Here is a 24671-nt window from a genome sequence, read left to right as displayed (position 1 = left end):
TTGCTGCAAAATATCCGGGGTTCCAGTCAAATATTTCACCTACAGAAAAAGGTCACAATAATAACCAGATAAACGTCAGTGACAAGTCTATTTATAGCATATAAATAGCCTAGCCTATGTGGGAAGTCAGTGTATACACTATGTGTAAACATAGGACTATTCTTTAAATAATCATGCATAGCATCGCGCAATACAGCTGCAGTGTATTGTGCAAAATAGAAGGAAACTGATGGGGCGCCTCGCATACAGACACCAAAGAGCTGCAGCCCAGAACTGAGCTGGACATGACTCCGCAGTTTGGACCGCAGTATTTCTCGGTTTTCAGAAGTTAATTACCTCTAAAGTACGTATCTCTTGCTGTGTGAGGTCGTTGGACGCGGCGCATTTCGTCCGGAGCCCCTGTAAACTGGATATGGAGATTTCAATCATGTTCTGGATGAGTTCGCATTGGTGTAGAGCTGCCATCGCTGCGCCACCACCACTTTCCCTCTCCGACTGCTCATCACTCTCGACCATCTTTCCACCTTTCTCAGACACACTATCCATTCCTCGGCATTGGGCACGGGTTTAGGGGGTAGATGCAAACTGTTAATGTTCAAATGCACATGCACCAACGACGCAATATTATTGAACTTAACAAATGTCTCAATTCGGACAGAGCAATAAAAATTGCTCGATATCAATATCCTGGTGCGAAGCAATCCAAAGTCCAACAGTGCTCGGGTTGTGTATTCTGCCCGTTCCGCGGAGAGACTCCGATCTCTCCCTCCCTGACAGCTCTCGCCCAGGCTTTCACCGTCTGTCAGCTGTTGGAAACATCATGGGACGCGTTGCAGTTTGGGAAACGAAGTCCTTCACTATGGCTGGGCACCGCACTCTCTCTCTCTCTCTACCCTTACCCTTTCTCTCTCTCTCTCTCTCTCTCTCACACACACACACACGATCAACTTGAGTTGAAATATGTCGCTCCAGAGAATAAGAAGAGATGATGCCGAGATCCACTGCAATTCCCCGACCTAGTCATATTCGAACAATATCACAATACTCCACAACCTGTGAACTTGACATGCTTTAAAATAAACTGCAGAATTAGAACAAACCGCATTGTGGATCGTTGTTCACTCTGGATCTGTAAGTCCTCCCTCCTCTCCTCTCCTGGCTCTGACGCAGCACTATGAGCAAGGCCTTGCTTTCCTCACATGTGCTGCCTGCATCCCATCTCAGGGTGCAGGGTTTACTCCGTAATGTTAACATCCTCTCTAGGCTACCTGTCCACAGGGCCGGAAGAGAGATGGTCTCATCAGCACTCAGACCACGAGGAGCCGAGAGAGCTAATGACAGATGGAGGGGGATACAAGGCTAAGGATCAGATAAGTTTGAGCTTCTAGTCTGGTGCATGTAAGCCCTTCTGAGCGAGCCCTGTCCTGCAATGCACCTGCAGGAGCATGCTTCACTCCACACTCAGTACATCAAGAGAGATCGCACAAAATATTATATTTTGCCATACAACTAACTAATTAAGAGGGAAGACATTCTGATTCCTTATCTTTTTATCTTCTTTCTTGTGTATTGGACTGAGCTTGTTACAGTCTTGCCAAGTGTAAGGCACAGAGAGCATCAAGGCAAGCAAATCAATTTCATGAAATTAGAATTCCCCCAAATTCAGCAAGGCCTAATTTACAGGAACGCTTACAACAATTTAGTCTGAGAGCAATCGAGTGGGGGAGAGAAGAAGGCACTTGTCAGCTTGTTGACATGGCTTGCTAAGCTGAGGATAGACACACACATCCTTTGCCATGCCACCCGGCCCAGCGGCCTCTTAAGCTGTTTGTACTGCAGCCTCATTGGCCGGCCAGGCTGCTGCATTTTAGTGTAGACCTTAGGGGCAAGTCTCCCAGGAAGCGGTGCATCAGATCAAATTGGATTGTGGACAATCTGATTGCGTGTCCTTTCATGCCAGGGAATCTCCTGAGCCAACCCTGCAGGTCTGAGGAGGGAGGATGAGACCAGGGAGGGTCACATTAGACAGTGGGAGTGCTGCTCCCTAAAAACACAAGATATTGGCATTTATTGTCATGAATATCTAGCACAGCCACAAAGTCTTAAAATGTGATTTGAACCCAAACCACACTGCTAACCCTAATCTTAAATTAAGACCAAAAGTACATGTTTGTTTTCATAATTGTTTTACAATATAGACAACTTTGACTTAACAGCTGGCCCATCTAGTGGAAATCACTCAGTTCTGCCTCCAGGACAAAATGAATGACAATAAACGTCAATCTGCTAAAAACAGCCTGCCTGGAAGGACTGCTGCACTGAAACAACTGCATTCATAATGTACCACCACTGTCTGCATTGTCCTTACAGGGCCTTTATATTGCATTGATGATATTCAAACGAGTACACTATACATTGTTAGTTAGATTGTCAAGTCTTGAGTGTGATGTTCACATGTCTAGTTCAGACACAAGTCTATGTAAAACAGGGCATTAAACATCCCAATCCTTGAACAGGGAGGGGGAGACCAGACCCAGGCATGATCTGAGGAGCAGGGTAGTCAGCCAGACTTTGAGCTTTAATCTATCTACAGTCGCCATGCAATTAGCAGGTTAAAGGCATGCCAGGTTTATTCCTCCCAACACGCATGTCATGCAGCCACAACCATCCCTGCCTGCCACTACAACACATACAGGCTGGGGCCCCCTTCAGGATAGGGGTGGCAATGACTACAGAGGGAGGCCATGCAGAAACGGAGAAAGACTGACAGCAAGGGAGGAATTAAGGACTGAACTACAAAACAGAGGAGGTAAGCAAAGATAATCAAGATACTATGGTAGAGATGATCAGGACAACAAACAAGAGAAAACACTGATGTGTCATACTATCTGAAAGAGAGGCAATGAGAGGAAAAAAACTAAGCATGGGATGCAGACGCAATAAAGTGGAATACATTTGTGAAGACCACCATCTAGTGGACAAAGTAGGTTTGCAGTTAGGACTCGGTCCAAACTTTTCTCTTGATCAAAAAAGTTCAGGCATTTATATTGAATCATTTCACTGAGCAGCATTGATTACTATCACATATAGTCCTAGTCAAGTCATGAAATGCATAGGACAAGAGAAACTGAATGAAATTGCAACCGTTAACATTCCTTAGGCATATTTTGGATCAATACCCTGTATAATTACTTTGTACCAGGCGTGAAAGAACACACCACTTTCATTTCTGTTTTGTCATGTCTGACATACCATATCTAAGATAGGAGTAAGTAAACATGTTCTAAAATTAAGTGATGTGAAATGACATCAGTGGCAGTGCTCAGTCAGTGGGTTGATGTCACTTCCTGGGAACTCTTTAAATGTAGGCACATGGGAGCACACACACTGGCACATACAAACACATTAAATAGAGCAATTAGTAGGACATGCTATATGTGGAGTTAAACTCTGGCACACAATAAAGACCATGAACAGAGTACAACAACTGTATTATTCAAGTAGCAAAAAAATGCAGTACAAGAAAATATTTGTTTTAAGAAGTTATCCTGAAAGTGATTTTTTTATATAGCTATTTTTGGATTGGGTTGAGTAGTAAGATCATACTACATGTATACTAGATTACATCATTTCTCAAGATCTAGACCAACATTTCTCTTACAGATAGAAATACATTGTACAAGTCATAAAAAAGCATTAGCATTTCTTCTTTCTCTAACCTGCATTTGATAACATGAGTTGTAATGTAATTTGATGATAGGTTTCTAGCATATGCTTTTTCAAATAGAAAAATAGAGGAATACAGTATGAGACTTTCACAAAGATAAATTCTGTCTTTTGATTGGGTGATGGTGAGTCATTCAAATAACAAGTCCAAAGAGGTGCACTGTAAATGGTTAATGTTTTAATCAACATTGGCTCTATACTGTACATTCATGTAACACAAAATCCTTTGGAGGGAGCTAAGATAACATGGAAGACAATATAATTATACCAAGTCTCAGGTGCCCCCTGATCAACACACAGGACAACAGAATAATTCATCCATCACACAAACCCAGATAAAAAAAATGCTCAGACTGAAATGAAATGCTTACGCACCTAAGAACAAGTCACCCTCTAGTTTAGTTTTTTTGGTCCATATCCTATTTCAGTGTAAAACAATCTATAATCTTAAAGGTTCATTTACAGGTTCACTTTCTTAAAAGTGGAGGTAAACTACAACTAGACAGGGTGACAGATTAAGTTTGTGGTCTGATGATAAGCAATCTAAAACTGCATTTGCTAAACAGTATTTTCTACAGGATTGGACTGATATTGAAAAGTCTTGCCATTTGTACTTAATCGATGTATTCCACAAAGGCCAACAGAGTGCTATCTTCTCTCTCTAGTGTAGCCAGAGAATGCAGTACCAAACCAATTATAATTGGTCCAAAAATCCACCCACAAGGATTATAGCATAGTAGGCCATGGAACACTGCAGAATATAAATATCAGAAACATTTCAGCTGTGTTTAATCAGTTGGTGGGGAAATGGCGGAGAAGAGGGTCGAACACGACAAGAAAATGGCGTTTGAGTAAGATTCCCTGAGCATTGATTATTTTCTTGCTAACTACAGTACGTATATCTACATAGTTTATGGCAATGGTTTCCCCAAGATCATAAATCATTCAAACCATTTCAATTTATACACATCTAGCTAAATACATAGCTAAGTGATGCAGATAGATACAGTCTAAACCAGCGTGAGTATTATCAGGAAGTACTGGTATTCTCAATTCTTTTAAATGATGGTGCTCAAAATAAATAAACTTCTATCAACTCTTTTTGGTCTCATTTACAGCAGGATCACATAAAGCAAGTGAATCATTGTGATACAGTCTGGAGATTCCTTTCCTAAGCATCTACAAACAAGACAAGAGTGAACTATTATCTTCAAATAAAATGTAAATCATTTATTCTCTACATAACAAAAACATATGACTTGAGTAATATTGAGCTGCAATGGGGGTGTAGTGTCCTCAGAGGCATGGAAGAGACAGTCACCGGCAAGAACACATGGTAAAATATGAAAATAGCAAGCCGAATGAAATTCGGGAATAAATCCTCAATTAAGGTCAAACTTCTCTTCTGTTAGCAACAAAGATGTAGAAGCCACAAACAGAAGAAGAAAAATCATAGTGTATCAAATACTGTACTATAAAGTTGTATGAGAAACAGTACATAAATGATTTACTGAGTAAATAGGTATATATGCATGCTAAAGGAGGAAACCCTAGCCACATGGCTACTGTTACACTGATGGTCCCCATTCTGATTCAAACCAGTGCTCTCTTGTTACACTGGAAACAGTATTCACCTACATTGGTCATCTCTGGGAAGATACCATAGTCCAACGGGAAGAATTAGCCTATCTGGACCTTAAAAATTAGACCTCAAGGCAGACTATTATGAAGAGATTATAAAATCAGATTGAGAATATGGTTGCATTGTGGTAAGAATAAAATATAACAATATTTTGATCCACACACACAAACTCCCATGTGGTCAGAAATTGACTGTTGAATGGTACCAAGCTACACTGAACAAAAATATATAACGCAACATGTAAAGTGTTGGTCCCATGTTTCATGAGCTGAAATAAAAGATCGCAGACATATTCCACAAGCATAAAAAGCTTATTTCTCTAAAATGTTGTACACAAATTTGTTTACATCCCTGTTAGTGAGCATTTTGCCAATATAAGGTGTGGCATATCAAGAAGCTGATTAAACAGCATGATCATTACACCTTGTGCTGGGGACAATAAAAGGCCACTTTAAAATGTGCAGTTTTGTCAAGCAACACAATGCCACAGCTGTCTCCCAAGTTTTGAGGGAGCATGTAATTGGCATGCTGACTGCAAGAATGTCCAACAGAGTTGTTGCCAGAGAATGTTAATTTATCTACCATAAGCATCTTCCAATGTTGTTTTAGAGAATTTGTCAGTACGCCCAACCGGCCTCACAACCACAGACCACGTGTAACCAGGCCAACCCAGGACCTCCACATCCAGCTTCTTCACCTGCAGGATCGTCTGAGGGGATGTGTGGGGAGATGCTGAGGAGTATTTCTGTCTGTAATAAAGCCCATGTGTGGGGAACAACTCATTCTCCCCAGTGGCTGCACCCCTGCCCATGTGAAATCCATAGATCTGGGCCTAATTTATTTACTTCAACTGACTGATTTCCTGATATGAGCTGTAACTCAGCAAAATCTCTGAAATTGTTGCGTTTATATTTTTGTTCAGTATAAATATGTTCAAATCCATTCATATGCAAGTAAAATGCACTAGACTCCTGAGTCATATCGGAATTACAACTCTAGCATTCACTGTATCACCCAGAAATTATCAGGAATAATTCAAAATGAGTAATACATTAAAATAAAATCATAACATTATTAATATTCACCATCAATAACAATTTATATTTTATATTAAAATGTCATTTAAATCATACAAAAATGCATCTAACTAGCTAGTTTGTTGATTTCTGAAACAAGAAATCAAAAGACTGCCTTCAAATGCTACTCGGAATTGGGAAATACAGTGTTTCGACTGGGAAATAAGCACTTGAACGACCCTCCCAATTTGGAATTCGTAGAGGGAAAGTCGTAGATGGAGATGATACTCAATTTAAGAGTTGTGACGTTTCATCACTGACCTTTCACCTTTGATGCCGTCAAACTTATCAATGTGGATAGTAGCTAAGAAAGCTAGCTAACTTTATCATTAGCAATATTAGCTAGCTCATTTTGCTAGCTAAAATGTCATTGGTTGACAAATTGCTCTGACTTCCAAATCACTCATGTTGGACTTACGACTTCAAATTTCCCAGTTCTGAAGAGCATCTAAAGGCAACAATATTCCATGGGAATTCGGACGGTCTGGTTCAGGTCCAGAAGTGTAGTGTGAACCATGTTGTTCTTCCATTGTCACAGGAGAAACAATGTGAGAAATCTGTCAGGGAAATAGGTCAAATAACTGTAAGTTGAGGAAATCCAAAAAATACAAATGTACAGTTTAAGGCATGTTTTTTTGTGGGTGGAGTTACTGCTCTCTCACCATGACAACACTTCCTGCTGGGGCACCTCCTCTTCCTGAGGGCCTGGTCTCTTAAGTTGGTTGTCCTTCTCTGTACAGACACATGAGTTGGTTCATACAAATAAGCATGTGGTCCACATTCATCTCCCCTCTTACAATTGGACTAGGCCTAAATGAAACAATCGACCAATCAATGTCTCATAGTATTCAATTACGTTTCTTCACTAGAATGATGTTAAAACATCAATAAACGTACCACTCAGGTGTCCGGCATCTTCGTCATCCAAGAGGTTGGCAGTGGAGGCAGCATTACCCAGTCTGATAGAGAATGTTAAGAGGACTGGCAGTGATTTAAACATAATACTAAGCCTGCTGGACCAGAGTCAAGGCCATGAGAGGACCTCCTAATTCAGCACACCCCTAATAAAGCCAAAACGGATACTAAATGGGACATTCCCTGGAATTCAAACCCACTAACATCAGAAACAAAGGCAGATATTACAGCCACTCATCAACATGCAGGGATGTCTCTCAGGGATAGTTAATTACATCTTTACAATGCAAGCGCATCTGTTCAGTTCAATTGAAGCTCAAGGTCACTTCTGGCAAGGACAAAAGAACCATTGGGCAATGGAGGCCTGTCAGGGAGAGGAGGGAGAGATGATGGGTGGGGTAGGGGACCACTGGTGAAGTGGAAGGATACGAATGGTGTTTCAAGAGGGCTCTCCTTTTCGTTTTTCTTCTTCTGGTCTTTTCAGAGAAAGCTCTAGCGACTTCAAAAAGCTTCTTCCGTGTAGCTGTGGAGGATTACAGGATCAAATAGAAAGTGGAGAGAAAACAGAATTGGTTAATTGAATAAAAATGTTAACAGTTTGGGCTGAGTTTGTTTTAATTAATATGACTGATTGGATTTGAGAAAGCATATGTCCATCAATACATAATTATATATTTCAGAAAAAATCTTATTCTTAATATCTTATTTGCCGTTTTAAAGAGCAGGAATAGTGGAGACTTTTACTAGTGTATACCTTTCAGGAGCACCAACTTTAAGGGGGTAATGTCCTACAAATGTATGTTGATTTCTAATAATGACCTTGCTGTATATAGACACCATCCCTCATTTCCAGTTCCATGCACTGCTAGAACCATTTCATGCTAACTGGACATTCCCAACGTGGAAAGTTCTGATAACATTTGGAATTTGGGAGCGACAGAGAGACACATACATTGAGAAAAATATTTTGTTATGCCCCAGAGATAAAGCCAGAGATTGGGAGTGTTCTTACATTTGCCCATGTGCTTGAGTTTGTCACGGAACAAGGCATCGTCTGTAACATCGGTGCAGGCCTCCCCAGAGCCTGAGGCACAATTATCTCCTAGAACACAAACAAGCAGCGTGAAATAGACCCCACAGAGATGCGCAAGAACAGAGAAAGACACACACACGTCTTATCGAGGCATGATAAGACGCACACAGAGACATGTGCTTCTACATCTGCATTGCTTGCTGTTTGGGGTTTTAGGCTGGGTTTCTGTACAGCACCTTGTGACATTGGCTGAAGTAAAAAATAAAAAATAAAGTCTATAAATACATTTGATTGATTGAGTGATTGATTGACAAACAACGACTGAGATGCACACAGAGTCACACTTCCTCTGTGTGCCTTTAAAATAAAGCATTTCACTGCAGGAGCCTACATGAAACCTGGACCTTTTCAGAGCGAGAGAATACTAGGATGTAGCTGAATGCTATGGAGCGCAGATGAATGATATCTACCTGGAGTGGACATCCCCATGAAAGCTGTTGAATGATGGGACTTGGATGTCTTTGACTCATACTGCAGCCGATCTAAAACAGAGAGAGCCGATGTCTCAGCATCAATATGGTTATGGGCATAAAGCCACTTAGCAGGACAACCTGCAAGCCTTCCTTCATGCATTACTAGTACAGAAGTGGTGAAAATTAAGAGGAAAGCTCTGCCATGACATAGAGACCCTTCTAATGACTCTTCATACCTTGATTGGGATGAAAGCATAGTGATATCATCACTTAGTACTGTAGAAGACATTTGGAAACATTGCAGAAAATAATCCGTGTGAGGATGTATTAGTGAGTGTGTGCTTGGACGTGTGTGCACACCTCTCTCAAGGGCGATGAGGAACTCGCGGTTGCGCTGCAGCTCCCTCATAAACTCCTCGTTCTGCAGGAAGAGTGCGATGCGCTCATCTCCCAAGTACTGCTTCAGCTTCCTCTCCTGCTCAGTCTCCATGCCATTCTGGCCTGCCCTGGCCCCCGCCCCCGGCTGAACCTGCTGCGTCATGGATGACAGGGATGAAGAGGACGAGGGCTGGGTCAGACTACTCTGCATTAGGCTGGTGTATGAGCACTGCAGGGAGGAGGGAACAGAGAGAACATTGTTAGACATGTCAAAGTCCTATGTGGAAATACTTGAGTTTTTTATCAAATTGCACCATGAATTGAAAATAATATCTCGTTTTTTGGGTGGCGTCTTCATTTTTGGAAGACTACCAGGGAACTGATTATTTATAAATAGCTGAACTGTATTTTGCTTAGCGTGCAGCCCGTTGCAGAGGCTGGTAATTATCCAGCCAGTTGGTCATCAGAGCAGAGTGCCAGGCAGCCAGCAGTCTGTAAGTAATGGCAGTGTGGGTTAATGGTCCATTAGGTGCTGACCCATAAATCTACCTACTGGCAGACTATCCAGCTGCTGAGGCAGGATCCGCAGGAAGTCATCAGGGAGGTTGCCTAGTAACGGTGGGTTCCAGTTCCTGTAACTGCCAACCTGCCATTGACTGGCAGGGGGGGGTGGACAAGGAGGGGGCTGGCAGGGAGGAGTTTGACTGGCATCAAAGCTGGCAGAGAGATGGCAAAGGATATTGTTAGTTCCATTGATGCTACGTTCTGTAACAGTAAATATCAATACTTTTGTGTTGGTCATCTTCAAAGGATCCATCTAACATAAACATTACTGTTTCTCTTTCTTCTGAAAGGTTCTCTCCTTGGCACACATATACAACATTGTGTTCATATAACAAAACTATCACTAGTATTAGGTCTACAGATCTACCCAAGTTAGAGCACAGTTAAGAACATGTACCTCACATGGATTTCATAGCTTCTGCACTAGCATTCATTAGACAGCAGGTGGAGCATTGAATGCATTATGAACCTCTTAGCATTCAAAGCACTCACAGCATGAATCGCTGATGAGCCATATCATGTATTAGATATAGAGAAAGCACCAAAGAAGAATATGCATCTAAACACTCATGAAAATGATGGTTTCAGAGAAAATGTATTCATTCATTCACATTATCCCAACCATCTATTATTCTCCTTTAAGTAAAATGAGGTCAGAGCCAGCCAGGTGGCCCTGAGACCTCCCCCTTCCCTCCCTTATCTTCACTTCACTTCACTTGCCTGGGAGGTGGTGAGGCTGTGGGCAGGACCTCGTCTGGGTACTTCCTGTCGTAGATGTGCATGTCATAGGAGGGCGGGGAGTAGACCGGCAGGGGCTCCTCGTCAGAGCTGTCCGGCTCCAACGTCCTCTCCAGGATCTACAAGGTCAGAGGTCAGGGGAGACATTGAGAATGTTCTAAAGGACATGACAACCCCTTCAGATGGCACATATGAACACTTCAAAGAGCAGAAATTAATAATGAATCTGTATTATAACCGCTCATTGGAAATGCAGCTTGGCCTTTATGCCCTTAATAAGAGGCAATGTGAGGGCTTTCATTGGGCTGTTTTACTAACGTCAAGCAGCAGGTTTTCATCCTGTATTTAATCAATGTAAATTAACTTAACTTTCCAAATAACAGCCTAGCATGCGAGGTAGAACATGCTCCACTATAAGTATTAAGTTCAGCTCTTATTCAGCTCCATTTATTAAGATAAACATTTCCTCCTCTCTCTCTGGTCATTCAGAGTGATAGAGGGAAATAAACTAAACAAAGTTAAATAATATCCTGTGTAGAGCATGGTGTCATTGGTGGAATACTGCCAGAGTGGACTGAGGCTAATAAAAACACAAAATACAGTGCTTGCGAAAATATTCGGCCCCCTTGAACTTTGCAACCTTTTGCCACATTTCAGGCTTTGCTGCACTGAAAGTAAAGGGGCTGATTAATTTTGCACACCCAATTTGATTTGTTAAAAAAGTTTGAAATATCCAATAAATGCCGTTCCACTTCATGATTGTGTCCCACTTGTTGTTGATTCTTCACAAAAAAATACAGTTTTATATCTTTATGTTTGAAGCCTGAAATGTGGCAAAAGGTCGCAAAGTTCAAGGGGGCCGAATACTTTCGCAAGGCACTGTATGGTTGGAATTGAGAGACCTGCAGTAATTGAATTAAATACAAAGCGAACCGCTTGGCAGTCCAATAAGGCACTTGATACAGCCGTGTTACTACTCAGAAAGAGTTTATGCATCAGTACAAAGGGAGTTCATGAATGTCCAAAGGAACGGCTTGTCTTGGCTGTTCACAGCAGTCAACACATTGCTAGAGAGCATAACCTACCTCTGGGTATTGGCAAGCTTTTGAAGACCGCTTTAGACAGCCTATCAAAGCTTTCTGTCCACAATAGGAGTGTATAATCACAGTGACCTCCAGAGAAATGCATGTCATCCACTACAACCGCATATTAAAAGCCACATCAAATACTTTTCCCTCCCCAGGAGCAACCATCTGGTTTGAAGAGGCAAACAAATAAATAAAATGAAATAAGGTGTATGAATGAATATGGTGTGAAAAAGTAGCTTACAACTTTGACATGCATTTCATGATAAACTATAGTCTCAGACTTAGGTTGTGTTCACTTAGTTTAATCTGGGCTACCCACTAGTTCCTATACCAGTAGCCCCCAGACGTACCTCAGGAGGAAGGCTGTCCTCTGAGTCAGAGCTGTCGATAGAGCCGTGTCCGTCTAGGCTCATCTGGAGCAGCTGGTCGATGGTGGAGTCCACGGCTCCGTGATTGGCCCGCAGAACACACTCTATCACCTCCTGTTCCATGCTGGGGAACATGGTCCTGAAGTCCTCCATGGCCTGGTTGAACTCCAGACGCCGCACCGTGCGCCCACTCCCACCGGGACGACTGTTGTTGAGTTCGCCTGGAGCAGGGCTTTCCTCGTGCGGAGCCACATCACCATGGTTACCACTGCTGTTGCTGTGGCGGCGAAACAGGCTGGTCATCATCCAGAGAGCCTCCAACCTCCGTACGGCGCCCCTCCTCCGCGCCGGCAATACCACCCGAGAAATGGTGGCTCCTAGTCCTTGGACGGTGGGCGCCCACCGCCTGCCTCCCCTCCCCTGGCTTAACCCTGGCCTGCTGCTTCAACTGTGCCAGTCCACCTCAGGGCCCTCAGCACTCGGCCCCGTTATCCCCTCATCATCACAACACCACAGACAGCCGGTCACGCTTCTTCCTTTGTTTTTGAGCCAGCTGCATCCAATGCTGTGACGATGTGGTGGCTGGTCTCCCCAGGCAGGGAGGCAGTGTGTTGAGGACACAGTGCTGCGTTCTCTCTGATCAGAGGTGGGCTAGCAGTGCCCTACGACTTCCAGCCCACACATCCCTTCAGCACCTGCAGTGTTGGGAACAGGAAGAATGTCAGGAACAGCAGCCATGTTGTGGAGAAGCAGACAGACATCATGACTGAGCATCACAATGAGCAGCGGTGGAAATTAACATGTTCCTCTCGAGCAATAGCCGAGGTGTCCAAGGAGGCTATAAAAAGATAAGGCTATAGATTTCAGGGACACACACAAAAGGTGCGGTTACAATTCGGTTACAATTCAGCTTGGGGGCCGTCTGAATCAGAGTCGCTGAACACAGTGGCCTCCATCATTCTTAAATGGAAGAAGTATGGAACCACCAAGACTCTTCCTAGAGCTGGCTGCCATGGCCAAACGGAGCAATCGTGGGAGAAGGGCCTTGGTCAGGTAGGTGACCAAGAACCCGATTGTGTCTCTGGTCTGATGAAGCCAAGATTGAACTCTTTGAATTGAATGCCAAGTGTCACGTCTGGAGGAAACCTGGCACCATCCCTACGGTGAAGCATCCTTTAGCTGCCTTTCCTTCCAGTTCTCTGCTGCCAATGACTGGAACGAATTGCAAAAATGACTGAAGCTTTAAGCATCAGCTGTCAGAGCAGCTTATCGATCACTGTACCTGTATACAGCCCATCTGTAAATAGCCCACCCAACTACCTCATCCCCATACTGTTATTTATTTTTTGAATAGACAAGGCTCTAGAGTTCCTCTGTGGCGATGGGAGAAGCTTACAGAAGGACAGCCCTCCATCAATCAGCCCTTTACGGAAGCCAGTCCTCAGTAAAAGGCAAATGAGAGCCTGCTTGGAGTTTGCCAAAAGGCACCTAAAGGACTCTTAGACCATGAGAAACAAGATTCTCTGGTCTGATGAAACCAAGATTTAACTCTTTGGCCTGAATGCCAAGCATCACATCTGGAGGAGACCTTGCACCATCCCTATGGTGAAGCATCATGTTGTGGGGATATTTGTCAGTGGCATGGACTGGAAGACTAGTCAGGATTGAAGGAAAGATGAACGGAGCAGAGATCCTTGATGAAAACCTGCTCCCGAGCGCACAGGACCTCAGACTGGGGCAGATGTTCACCTTCCAACAGGACAACGGCCCTAAGCACACAGGCAATACAATGCAGGAGTGGCTTCGGGACTACTCTCTGAATGTCCTTGAGTGAGCCTGGACCACTCAAAAATATCTGTGCAGATTGAGATTAGATTGAGGATTTCTTTTTTAATCCATTTTAGAATAAAGCTGTTAACGTAGCAAAATGTGGGAAAAGTAAAGGGGTCTGAATACAGATTAGCAGAAGCCAGAGACTGAAGAGTCTGAACATACAAAAGACATAGCCTATCTTTACATTAACACTTACTCCTTAGCATAATAGATTCTATGCTAAACTGACTTGAAAGAGAGGATTGACTTACAGCAACCAATCCACAAAGTAGAATCACTCGTTATGCTCTTCTTCCAGATACCTCTCTAGGAGAGGATAGGTCTTATCAAACATCCTGCAGGCAGACATCAATTGAAGCCAGTGAGCTGTCTGGGGGAGAGCCCACGTTGTCAAATCAATCATTGCCGAGCTGGCTGAATGATATTCCCCACACACTGATCCCTCACTTTTCACTATTCAACACTAATCTGTACCTAGCACCCAGCTATATTTAGCACCACAATCCACCACAGCTCTTTGTCCTCGTGTAGGCTGCATAGCTGGAGCTGCTTACCGATACGGGAGCCAGGGGAGGACTGCTTTGCCCTTGTGAATTACATAGAGCATAGGGCTTGCTTACGTCACTCATAACTAATGCCTGCTGGTCAGGCCCTGAGCTGATTACAGATACCGGGGGTAGGCAAAGGACAGTTTCATAATTCTCTGTGATGAAAGAGACAATGCACAACATATGGTGCTAGATACACACAAATATTATCATCTTTGGCGAGCTAGGCCTAGATGTTTTGGATTTCACCAATCAATATGAAAAGAGGGGATCTCTTCCAGGAACCTCAATTCTCCTGACTAGGCTAAGGTACCATTGTAGGCAGCGATGTTATCATATCATAAGAAAATGACAACCTGGTATCACTATTGTATGAAGTTATTTGCAGTATGGCATCCTCTTCTGCAGTGAAAAGCTAGATAGAAATATGACACTTCCCCTACCATTTTAATCATTGCCAACACAATTAAAATTCTGTCAGACCCCAGTTCCATGGCAATGGAAACGGAAAACAAACCTCCTGCCTGGTGCCGTAGGCAATGTCAATCTGATTTGTGCAAGTAGTCAGAGACAAATTCAAGACGCAGAACAGCTGTGACCATGCTTGATGAAAACAACGGTCTTACCTTCATGCAAAGCAAAGCAAAAAGGCAAATGCTACATACAGTGCATTCGGAAAGTATTCAGACGCCTTGACTTTTTCATGTGTTGTTATGTTACAACCTTGTTCTGAAATTGACCAAATTGTTTTTTCTCTCCTCATCAATCTATACACAATACCCCATAATGACAAAGCAAAAACAGGTTTTCAGCAAATGTATTAAAAAAGAATGACTGAAAAACTGAAAAAATACATTTACATACAGTACCAGTCAAAAGTTGACACACCTACTCATTCCAATGTTCTTTATTTTTATATTATTATACATTGTAGAATAATAGTGAAGACATCAAAACTATGCAATAACACACTCTCAACCAGCTTCTTGAGGTAATCACCTTGAATCCATTTCAATTAGAAGGTGTGCCTTGTTAAAAGTTCATTTGTGGAATTTATTTCCTTCTTAATGCGTTTGAGCCAACGAGTTGTGTTGTGACATGGTAGGGGTGGTATACAGAAGATAGCCCTTATTTGGTAAAAGACCAAATCCATATTATGGCAAGAACAGCTCAAATAAGCAAAGAGAAATGACAGTCCATAATTTCTTGAAGACATGAAGGTCAGTCAATCCAGAAAATGTCAAGAACTTTATAAAGTTTCTTCAAGTGCAGTCGCAAAAACCATCAAGCGCTATGATGAAACTGGCTCTCATGAGGACCGTCACAGGAAAGAAAGACCCAGAGTTACCTTGGCTGCAGAGGATAATTTCATTAGAGTAAACTGCACCTCAGATTGCAGCCCAAATAAATGCTTCACAGAGTTCAAGTAACAGACACATCTTAACATGAACCGTTCAGAGGAGACTGTGTGAATCAGGCCTTCATGGTCAAATTGCTGCAAAGAAACCACTACTAAAGGACACCAAAAATAAGAAGAGACTTGGGCCAAGAGACATGAGCAATGGACATTAGACCAGTGGAAATCTGTCCTTTAGTCTGATGAGTCCAAATTTGCGATTTTTGGTTCCAACCGCCGTGTCTTTGTGAGACAGAGTAGGTGAACGGATGATCTCAGCATGTGTGGTTCCCACCGTGAAGCATGGAGGAGGAGGTGTAATGGTGCTTTGCTGGTGACACTGTCTGTGATTAATTTAGAATTCAAGGTACACTTAACCAGCATGGCTACCACAGCATTTTGCAGTGATACGCTATCCCATCTGGTTTGCGCTTAGTGGGACTATCATTTGTTTTTCAACAGGACAATGACCCAACACACCTTCAGGCTGTGTAAGGTCTATTTGACCAAGGAGAGTGATGGAGTACTGCATCAGATGACCTGGCCTCCACAATCACACAACCTCAACCCAGTTGAGATGGTTTGGGATGAATTTGACCACAGAGTGAACGAAAAGCAGCCAACAAGTGCTCAGCATATGTGGGAACAGCTTCAAGACTGTTGGGAAAGCATTCCAGGTGAAGCTGGTTGAGAGAATGCAAAGAGTGTGCAAAGCTGTCAAAGGCAAAGGGTGGCTACTTTGAAGAATCTAAAATATTAAAAACACTTTTTTTGGTTACTACATGATTCCACGTGTGTCATTTCATTAGTTTTCATAACAAATAAAGAAAAACGCTTGAATGAGTAGGTGTCCAAACTTTTGACTTGGTACTGTAAGTATTCAGAGCCTTTACTCAGTACTTTGTTGAAGCGCCTTTGGCAGCGATTACAGCCTCAAGTCTTCCTGGGTATGATGCAACAAGCTTGGCACACCTGTATTCTGGGAGTTTCTCCCATTCTTCTTTGCAAATCCTCTCAAGCTCTGTCAGGTTGGAGGGGAGCGTTGCTGCACAGCTATTTTCAGGTCTCTCCAGAGATGTTTCAAGTCTGGGCTCTGGCTGGACCACTCAAGGACATTCAGACACTCGTACCGAAGCCACTCATGTGTTGTCTTGGCTGTGTGCTTAGAGTCGCTGTCCTGTTGAAAGGTGAATCTTCGCCCCAGTCTGAGGATCTGCAAGCAGGTTTTCATCAAGGATCTCTCTTTACTTTTCTCTGTCCATCTTTCCCTCGATCCTGACTGGTCTCCCAGTCCCTGCCTCTGAAAAATATCCCTACAGCATGATGCTTCCACCACCATGTTTCACCATAGGGATGGTGCCAGGTTTCCTGCAGACGAGACACTTGGCATTCAGGCCAAAAAGCTCAATCTTGGTTTCATCAGACCAGATGATCTTGCTTCTCATAGGTCTGAGAGTCCTTTAGGTGCCTTTTGGCAAACTCAAAGCTAGCTGTCTGGTGCATTTTACTGAGGAGTGTCTTCCGTCTGGCCAATCTACCAAAAATGCCTGATTGGTGGAGTGCTGCAGAGATGGTTGTCCTTCTAGAAGTTTCTCCCATCTCCACAGAGGAACTCTGTCTGAGTTACTATTGGGTTCTTAGTCACCTCCATGACCACCTCCATGACCACCTCCCCTGATTGCTCAGTTTGGCCAGGCGGCCAGCTCTAGGAAGAGTCTTGGTTCCAACCGTCTTCCATTTAAGAACAATGGAGGCCACTGTGTTCTTGGGGACCTTCAAGGCTGCAGCCATGGTGCAGAAATATTTTGGTAACCTTCCCCAGATCTGTGCCTCGACACAATCCTGTCTCAGAGCTCTACTGACAATTCCTTCAACCTCATGTCTTGGTTTTTGCTCTGACATGCACTGTCAACTGTGGGATCTTAAATAGACAGGTGTGTGTCTTTCCAAATCATGCCCAATCAATCAATTAATTTATCACAGGTGGACTCCAATCAAGTTGTCGAAACATCCATTTTAAAATAAGGCTGTAACTGAACAATGTGGAAAAAGTCAAGGGATCTTAATATTTTCCGAATGCATTGGATGATCAATGGAAACAGGCTGCACCTGAGCTCAAGTCTCACAGCAAAGGGTCGGAATACTTACTTAGTAAGGTATTTCTGTTTTCAATTTTTTTATACATTTGCAAAAAAATATATAATAATAATGTTTTTGCTTTGGCATTATGGCATATTGTTCTTAGATTGATGAGGAACAAAATAATTTAATCAATTTCAGAATAAGGCTGTAACGTAACAAAATGTGGAAAAAGTCAAAGGGTCTGAATACTTTCCAAATGCACCGTATCAGGGATCATGAACTACATTCAGCTGTGGGACAATTTTTCTTGAGCGGAGGCTCAGGGAGCCGGAACTACAAATAAACTACAAATAATTGTAGACAGCAAATTGACCGCAAGAAGCCCAAACGGATATTTTTGACTAAAACATAACAATTTCAAATCCCGCTTACATTTGTATACGATCACATACATCTCTATATTATGCTTTGGAACAACAACAAAAAAATTGCATATATTATTATATTATAGTAGAATGGACAGATACTGTTGATGTTGTTGCCCTAAGCAGGTGCAGATAGCTTTGATGCTGCTACCCTTGGGGTAGCTACTATAGCATAAGGGGCATATAAGTCTTTCTCGTCTTACACTCACAACTATGATGAAATAATATTAATCTGCAAAAAGAATGTCATGTCCAAATATTACAAAAGCCAATTATGATGAATTCATGAGTTAAAAGCTGATCATATTATTTTTCAGATTCTAATTTTCCGGGCTGACAACTTCCCATCATACCTCAGAGACTTTTGGAACCTGATTAAGACGGAAGTGGAGAGCAGCAAAATCCCTGTCAGAGAAATACAGTGTGTAAAGCAACAGAACAATGGCCTAATAGCAGTGGATTGCCTAAGCCAAGCGAACATGGGACCAGGCTACTGCCCTCTTCATACAAAAGTGCTAGCCTGCAGCACCAGCACCATCACTGGCTAAAATCACTGTGGTGTTCAGGTGAAACGGACATTGTGCTGGAGAAATAAGAATCTCTCCATCCCCTGGAGCATTATGAAATGAAGCCAATTTGAGCAGCTTATAGAGAGCTGCACTGGTCCTTGATATGAGTAGCGGACTAGGGGTCATCAGTTCTCTTAGAATGATTATGATGTCCACCTACACAAAGGACTGCATGTCTGTTTTCAGTTAACACAATACTATAACCCTGCGTAAACACACAGTCTAACACTGAGGTGCTAGGCTAGAGCTCAGTCCTGGACCAAAATGGGATTACCCTGACATTGAATATGTCCCTACTTTTGTCTTTTTCCTCTAACTTAGGCCTAGAGACAGGAACGAAAGCAACTCTGGCTCCAATAGGCTAATTAACAAAAATATGTCCTAACTCCAAAGACCTTGCATCAGTCTGTGGTGCCAGTGAGTGATAAAAGCACTTTACTTCCAATAAGATCTTATGATGAAAAATAACAATATTCATGATAGGTCCATATATTCTGGGCCTTCTGCCAAATGAGAGAGAGCAGAAGTTTACTTCTATCCCTGGAGAGGTTTAAAAAACACACACAGGAAATTCTTAGCTCTCCCATACTCAGGAAAACAGTGGGGACAGCATTCTTGCCCCTGTAGTCACACTTTCCACAAAAATCCTAAAGCTCTCCCCAGGGCGCTTCTTGGTCGGGTCCCCAGCCTCTCTGGCAGCCAAGCACAGGGGGAAGACTTACTTCACTCTACAGTCCTACCAGAGCCATTAGTGTCCTCTGTAATTATTGGGACAGTTTTTGTTGTTCTGGCTTTGTACTCCAGCAATGATACAATGACTATGAGATTAAAGTGCAGATTGTCAACTTTAATTTGAGGGTATTTCATCCATATCGGGTGAAACATTTAGAAATTACAGCAGTTTATGTACATAGTCCCCCCATTTTAGGGGACCAAAGGTATTGTGCCAAATTCACTTGTGTGTATTGAAGTAGTCAAAAGTTTAGTATATCAAAAATCCCATATTCGTAGCACGCAATGATTACATCAAGCTTGTGACTCTACAAACGGGTTGAATACATTTGCTGTTTGTTTTGGTTGCATTTTAGAATATTTTGTATAATTTGAGTCACTTTTATTGTAGAATAAGAATAGAATATGTTTCTAAACACTTCTACATCAATGTGGATGATACCATGACTACATATAGTCCTGAAAGAATAGTGAATAACAATGAGAGAGAAATGTACAGATATACAAATATCATACCCCCAAGAAATAATTGGGGAGGTTAAAATGTTTGGCGGGATATATTTGTGTGTCTAACTTTCTCACTCATCAATAAAAACATGTTTGTTTTTTTACAGTCAGCAAGCAAGAGCTAGCTGTAGTAGTAAATACAATGCACAAAATACCTGTACAACATGCTGGGACTCCAAGAGAGAAATATTAATTATTAGGAATAATACTGCAGTGAATAGCCTATAGGCCTACACAATGAATTTACACACACACACCCGTTCAAAAGTTTGGGGTCACTTAGAAATGCAAATTTTTTGCCCATTACATCAAATTGATCAGAAATACCGTGTAGACATTGTTGATGTTGTAAGTGAAGAGGCGACTCTGGGATGCTGGCCTTCTAGGCAGAGTTGCAAAGAAAAAGCCATATCTCAGACTGGCCAATAACAAGAAAAGATTAAGATGGGCAAAAGAACACAGACATTGGACAAAGGAACACTGCCTAGAAGGACAGCATCCTGGACTCTTCACTATAGACATTGATACTGGCGTTTTGCAGGTACTATTTAATGAAGCTGCCAGTTGAGGACTTGTGAGGTGTCCGTTTCTCAAACTCGACACTCAAATGTACTTGTCCTCTTGCTCAGTTGTGCATCGGGGCCTTGCACTCTTTCTATTCTGGTTAGGGCCAGTTTGTGCTGTTCTGTGAAGGGAGTAGTACACAGCATTGTACGAGCTCTTCGGTTTCTTGGCAACTTCCCGCATGGAATAGCCTTCATTTCTCAGAACAAGAATAGACTGACAATTTACAGAAAAAAAGTATTTGTTTCTTCCCATTTTGAGCCTGTAATCGAACCCACAAATGCTGATGCTCCAGATACTCAACTAGTCTATAGCAGGCCAGTTGTATTGCTTCTTTAAATCAGAACAACAGTTTTCAGCTGTGCTAACATAATTGCAAAAGGGTTTTATAATGATTTTAGCCTTTTAAAATGATCAACTTGGATTAGCTAACACAACGTGCCATTGGAACACAGGAGTGATGGTTGCTGATAAATGGGCCTCTGTACGCCTACGTAGATATTCTATTAAAAAAATATATATATTATCAGCCATTTCCAGCTACAATAGCCATTTACAACATTAACAATGTCTACAATGTATTTCTGAACAATTTGATGTTATTTAAAAAAGGACGAAAAAAGTGCTTTTCTTTCAAAAACAAGGACATTTCTAAGTGTCCCAAACTTTTGAACGGTAATGTATATATAAAAAAGATAAATATGAAATGACAGGCAGCCAAGGATAAACATATTGCTTCAAAAAGGAGAACATCTCATAGCATACAGATAGCCGAGCCATCCACATGGACCGTTGTCTTCCCCATTCAGTAGCAGCTCCTGCAACAACCAATTTCATCCATTCACTTTGTCCACATTGAAGAACCATCTCCTTTTCTACTCTCTTCAGCGTACAGAGATTGTAAAGAAACCCTTACATTATCATGAAAACTGTTTTCATGAGTTACAGTCTGTGTAATTCTGCGATGCCATGCTTGTTGGTGGTTTTAAGACAACTGGGAAAAGAGGTCAAGTCATGACTTCAGTGATCTTCAGGTCGGAAAAGTCTGAGCTCTAGTTGGCCCCAATTTTTTTAATTTTACCTTTATTTAACTAGGCAAGTCAGTTATGAACAAATACTTATGTTCAATGACAGCCTAGGAACAGTGGGTTAACTGCCTGTTCAGGGGCAGAACAACAGATTTGTACCTTGTCAGCTCAGGGATTTGAACTTGCAACCTTCCGGTTACTAGTCCAACGCTCTAACCACTAGGCTACCCTGCCTCCCCAAATGTTATTCTGAGTTCCTAGTTGCCTTGAACACACTGAAGTCGAAGATTTCCCAGTTGTTTTGAACACTTACTTCATCACTACAAGCACTGTTTGATTCACAAGATATTCATCACTACAAGCAATGTTTGGGCCACGCATCATCTTGCCTGTGTGCTTAGGGTCATTGTCCTGTTGGAAGGTGAACTCTCGCCCCAGACTGAGGTCCTAAGCGCTCGGGAGCATGTTCTCTTTACTTTTCTCTGTTCATCTTTCCCTCAATCCTGAACAGTACCCCAGTCCCTGCCACTGAAAAACATCCCCACAGCATGATGCTGCCACCACCATGCTTCACCGTAGGGATGATCCCAGGTTTCCTCCAGACGTGACGCTTAGCATTCAGGCCAAATAGCTCAATCTTGGTTTCATCAGACCAGAGAATCTTGTTTCTCTTTGTCTGAGAGTCCTTTAGGTGCCTTTTGCCAAACTCCAAGTGGGCTGTCATGTGCCTTTTACTGAGGAGTGGCTTCCGTCTTGCCACTCTACCATAAAGGCCTTCTTGCTGGAGTGCTGCAGAGATGGTTTTCCTTCTGGAAGGTTCTCCCATCTCCACAGAGGAACTCTAGAGCTCTGTCAAAGTGACCATAGGATTTTTGGTCACCAAGGCCCTTCTCCCCCAATTGCTCAGTTTGGCTGGGCGGTCAGCTCTAGGAAGAGTCTTGGGGGTTTCAAACTTCTTCCATTTAGGAATGATGGCGACCACTGTGTTCTTGATGATCTTCAATGCTGCAGAAATGATTTGGTACCCTCTTCCCCAGATCTGTACCTCGACACAATCCTGTCTGAATACATTTCCCGAAGGCACTGTACGACTGAGTCCTACTATTCTCCACACATATGCCGACACAGTACACTACGTTTAAATTATGCCCTGATCTTGTGCACTAACAAGGCACAGCCAGAACCGTACTGTAATATAGCTCCGGAGAATTTATAATTTGTCATTTGTAATCAATTTAATTCTATAATGCATATCATATGATTTTTATAGTATTTTTCTGAAACACAAAAATGCTTTAAGATAATGCAATACAATTATAGGGAAGAAAAAAAAAAATACAAAAATCAGCTGACCAGAAATAACATGATAGGTGATGGTATGCACCTGACATTGAAATATAATTGACCCCAGCTATGGACATCTGAGCCAGGAGACCCTTGGGGCCTTGTGGGCAAGGCAGCAGCACAAGATAAATTGCACTGTGATTGCTCGTGCCCGTGGTACACCCGGCTGCGTGGCTAGTGAAGCACGCGACACCACTCACCAAAAGGTCGCCAACTTCATCTCATAACACTCTTCAGGTGACAGTTAGCTGGTTGGTTACCTGCGAGCTAGCTAAGACGAGTTAATAATAAACATAAATTGCAAGCAGAAACATGCAAACCTGTAAAAAAAAAAAAATCTACAGGACAGTTAACATGGAATAACCTAAGTATTTAAAACAAAAAACGACATTTGAAATGGTGTATGGTACTTGCGCCATTGAAATGTAGCTAACGTTAGTGAGCTAGCTTTAGCAAGCTACGTTAGCTTTGCTAGCTAGCATTTGTAATGTGTGAAATGTAAACTCCCAACCCTTACCAGGCAAAGAGTGGACGCCAACATCTGCAGCTAGAAAAGGAAGTAGCTACCCCATTCCTACTATCGAAATTCAAAAACAATGATTTGTTTACCCAAGGGGCGATGGTTGACGGAAAGTGTTTTCTCTGGGCGCAAGTTGCAGTTGCGACGGAATACTGTGCTGTCTGTCATCCAATGATGCTCTTTCTCCCACTTCTCCACGACGATCAAGCTATTGCACGCAAATTCAGTCGAGCATGGATAGCCTTGCTTGACGGTGGAGTTGGATAACCTGACCGCAGTCCTTCACTGTAGGTCGGAGTCACGCGCGGCGCAGACACATGGACACAGAGAGCCGCCTAGTGGAGAAATATGGGAATCACAGAGGCCAAGGGGCAACAATGATACTTTCATCAGGTTTTTGTAAAAAACGAAAACAGCAATTATGTAGCCTACATGCTATCATATACTTTTGTAATCCCCAAATGCTTTATTTTTCATAAGCGAAATTGCAATATCTGAATAACTGCTTTACTAAAGTTAATACATTTCTGCAAAATAATTGTATTCATTCATCAAAACAAGAGGCAACTCATGTGCGACAGTGGCCTCTGACTTAATCCTCTTTGAGAGGAGGGGGGACAAAAGGCTCCAAACAAAAAACACCTGCTTCTTACTAGCTTGCTTTTCCCTTGGGGTACTCACAATTCAGATCTAAACTGAGCCTCTAAGAATGGTCGTCATGCTTGACTTAAATTGTTTTTTCAGTTGGATCTCATAAATAATGTTGGCAGCAATAACACTGATTTCATCCTCTCATTTGGTCAGATGAGATAGCCTAATACTGAGACACTGGAGAATGTTGGCTAACATTTAGTTACACTGAATTATTCAAATTATATAGATATTTTCTTAATGAAAACACGCAATATCTAATATTCATCTCCTTTATCTCTTCATAGATTTTACAACTTTAAATAGGGTGCATCATCCAGCCACCTTGAACTGTGTACACATCAGAAGAGGATCAGTTGAAAAGGAGGGGGAAATTGACATTTGACCTGAATAAACAGCACATCAATTGTAATTTATTCTGCAGCAGGCCATACAGACTGGAAAGGTCATTTCCGTGACATCAGTAAATCA

General features: G+C 42.3%; 2 protein-coding genes across 10 annotated transcripts in view; both read right to left on the bottom strand.

Annotated features, from left to right (window-relative positions):
• Positions 1–858, bottom strand: part of ksr1a (kinase suppressor of ras 1a) — a 42959-nt gene extending 42101 nt beyond the window's left edge. For 3 of the 7 annotated variants that reach the window (XM_031826478.1, XM_031826479.1, XM_031826480.1), the window contains exon 1: positions 337–772. In XM_031826478.1, coding sequence (XP_031682338.1) covers positions 337–546 — 210 coding nt within the window. In that variant the 5' untranslated portion in view covers positions 547–772. Of the gene's footprint in view, positions 1–336 lie in introns of all 7 variants that reach the window. The other 4 variants (XM_031826475.1, XM_031826476.1, XM_031826477.1 and 1 more) reach the window with 4 other exon arrangements.
• Positions 859–3882: 3024 nt separating this feature from the next.
• On the bottom strand, positions 3883–23897 carry LOC109892566 (CUE domain-containing protein 1). Of its 3 annotated transcripts, none has more exons than XM_020485185.2 (11): positions 23547–23897; positions 11984–12696; positions 10528–10664; positions 9797–9959; positions 9226–9472; positions 8863–8934; positions 8372–8461; positions 7789–7882; positions 7342–7403; positions 7107–7176; positions 3883–7001 (listed from the first exon to the last, which is right to left on the bottom strand). In XM_020485185.2, coding segments are annotated over exons 2-11 (1260 nt in total). In that variant the 5' UTR covers positions 12308–12696; positions 23547–23897; the 3' UTR covers positions 3883–7000. The 3 variants fall into 3 exon arrangements, with proteins under 3 accessions (XP_020340774.1, XP_020340775.1, XP_031682334.1); XM_020485186.2 differs by having other exon boundaries at positions 23639–23897; XM_031826474.1 differs by lacking the exon at positions 23547–23897 and adding an exon at positions 14086–14359.
• Positions 23898–24671: the final 774 nt, after the last annotated feature.

The sequence above is a fragment of the Oncorhynchus kisutch genome, linkage group LG6, assembly GCF_002021735.2.
Source record: "Oncorhynchus kisutch isolate 150728-3 linkage group LG6, Okis_V2, whole genome shotgun sequence".
Classification (NCBI taxonomy): Eukaryota; Metazoa; Chordata; class Actinopteri; order Salmoniformes; family Salmonidae; genus Oncorhynchus; species Oncorhynchus kisutch.
This window is presented reverse-complemented; position numbering and strand designations above follow the sequence as displayed.

What these genes read in the sequence shown, in the direction of transcription:
- LOC109892566 (XM_020485185.2), bottom strand. Translation starts at nt 12,307, where the DNA reads ATGATGACCAGCCTGTTTCGCCGCCACAGCAACAGCAGTGGTAACCAT. An exon ending in CATGGGGATGTCCACTCCAG is followed by an intron (nt 8,462 to 8,862) that starts GTAGATATCATT and finishes TTTGTGTTCTAG; the next exon opens with GAGATAATTGTGCCTCAGGC. An exon ending in GCCCTCTTGAAACACCATTC is followed by an intron (nt 7,404 to 7,788) that starts GTATCCTTCCAC and finishes ATTCTCTATCAG; the next exon opens with ACTGGGTAATGCTGCCTCCA.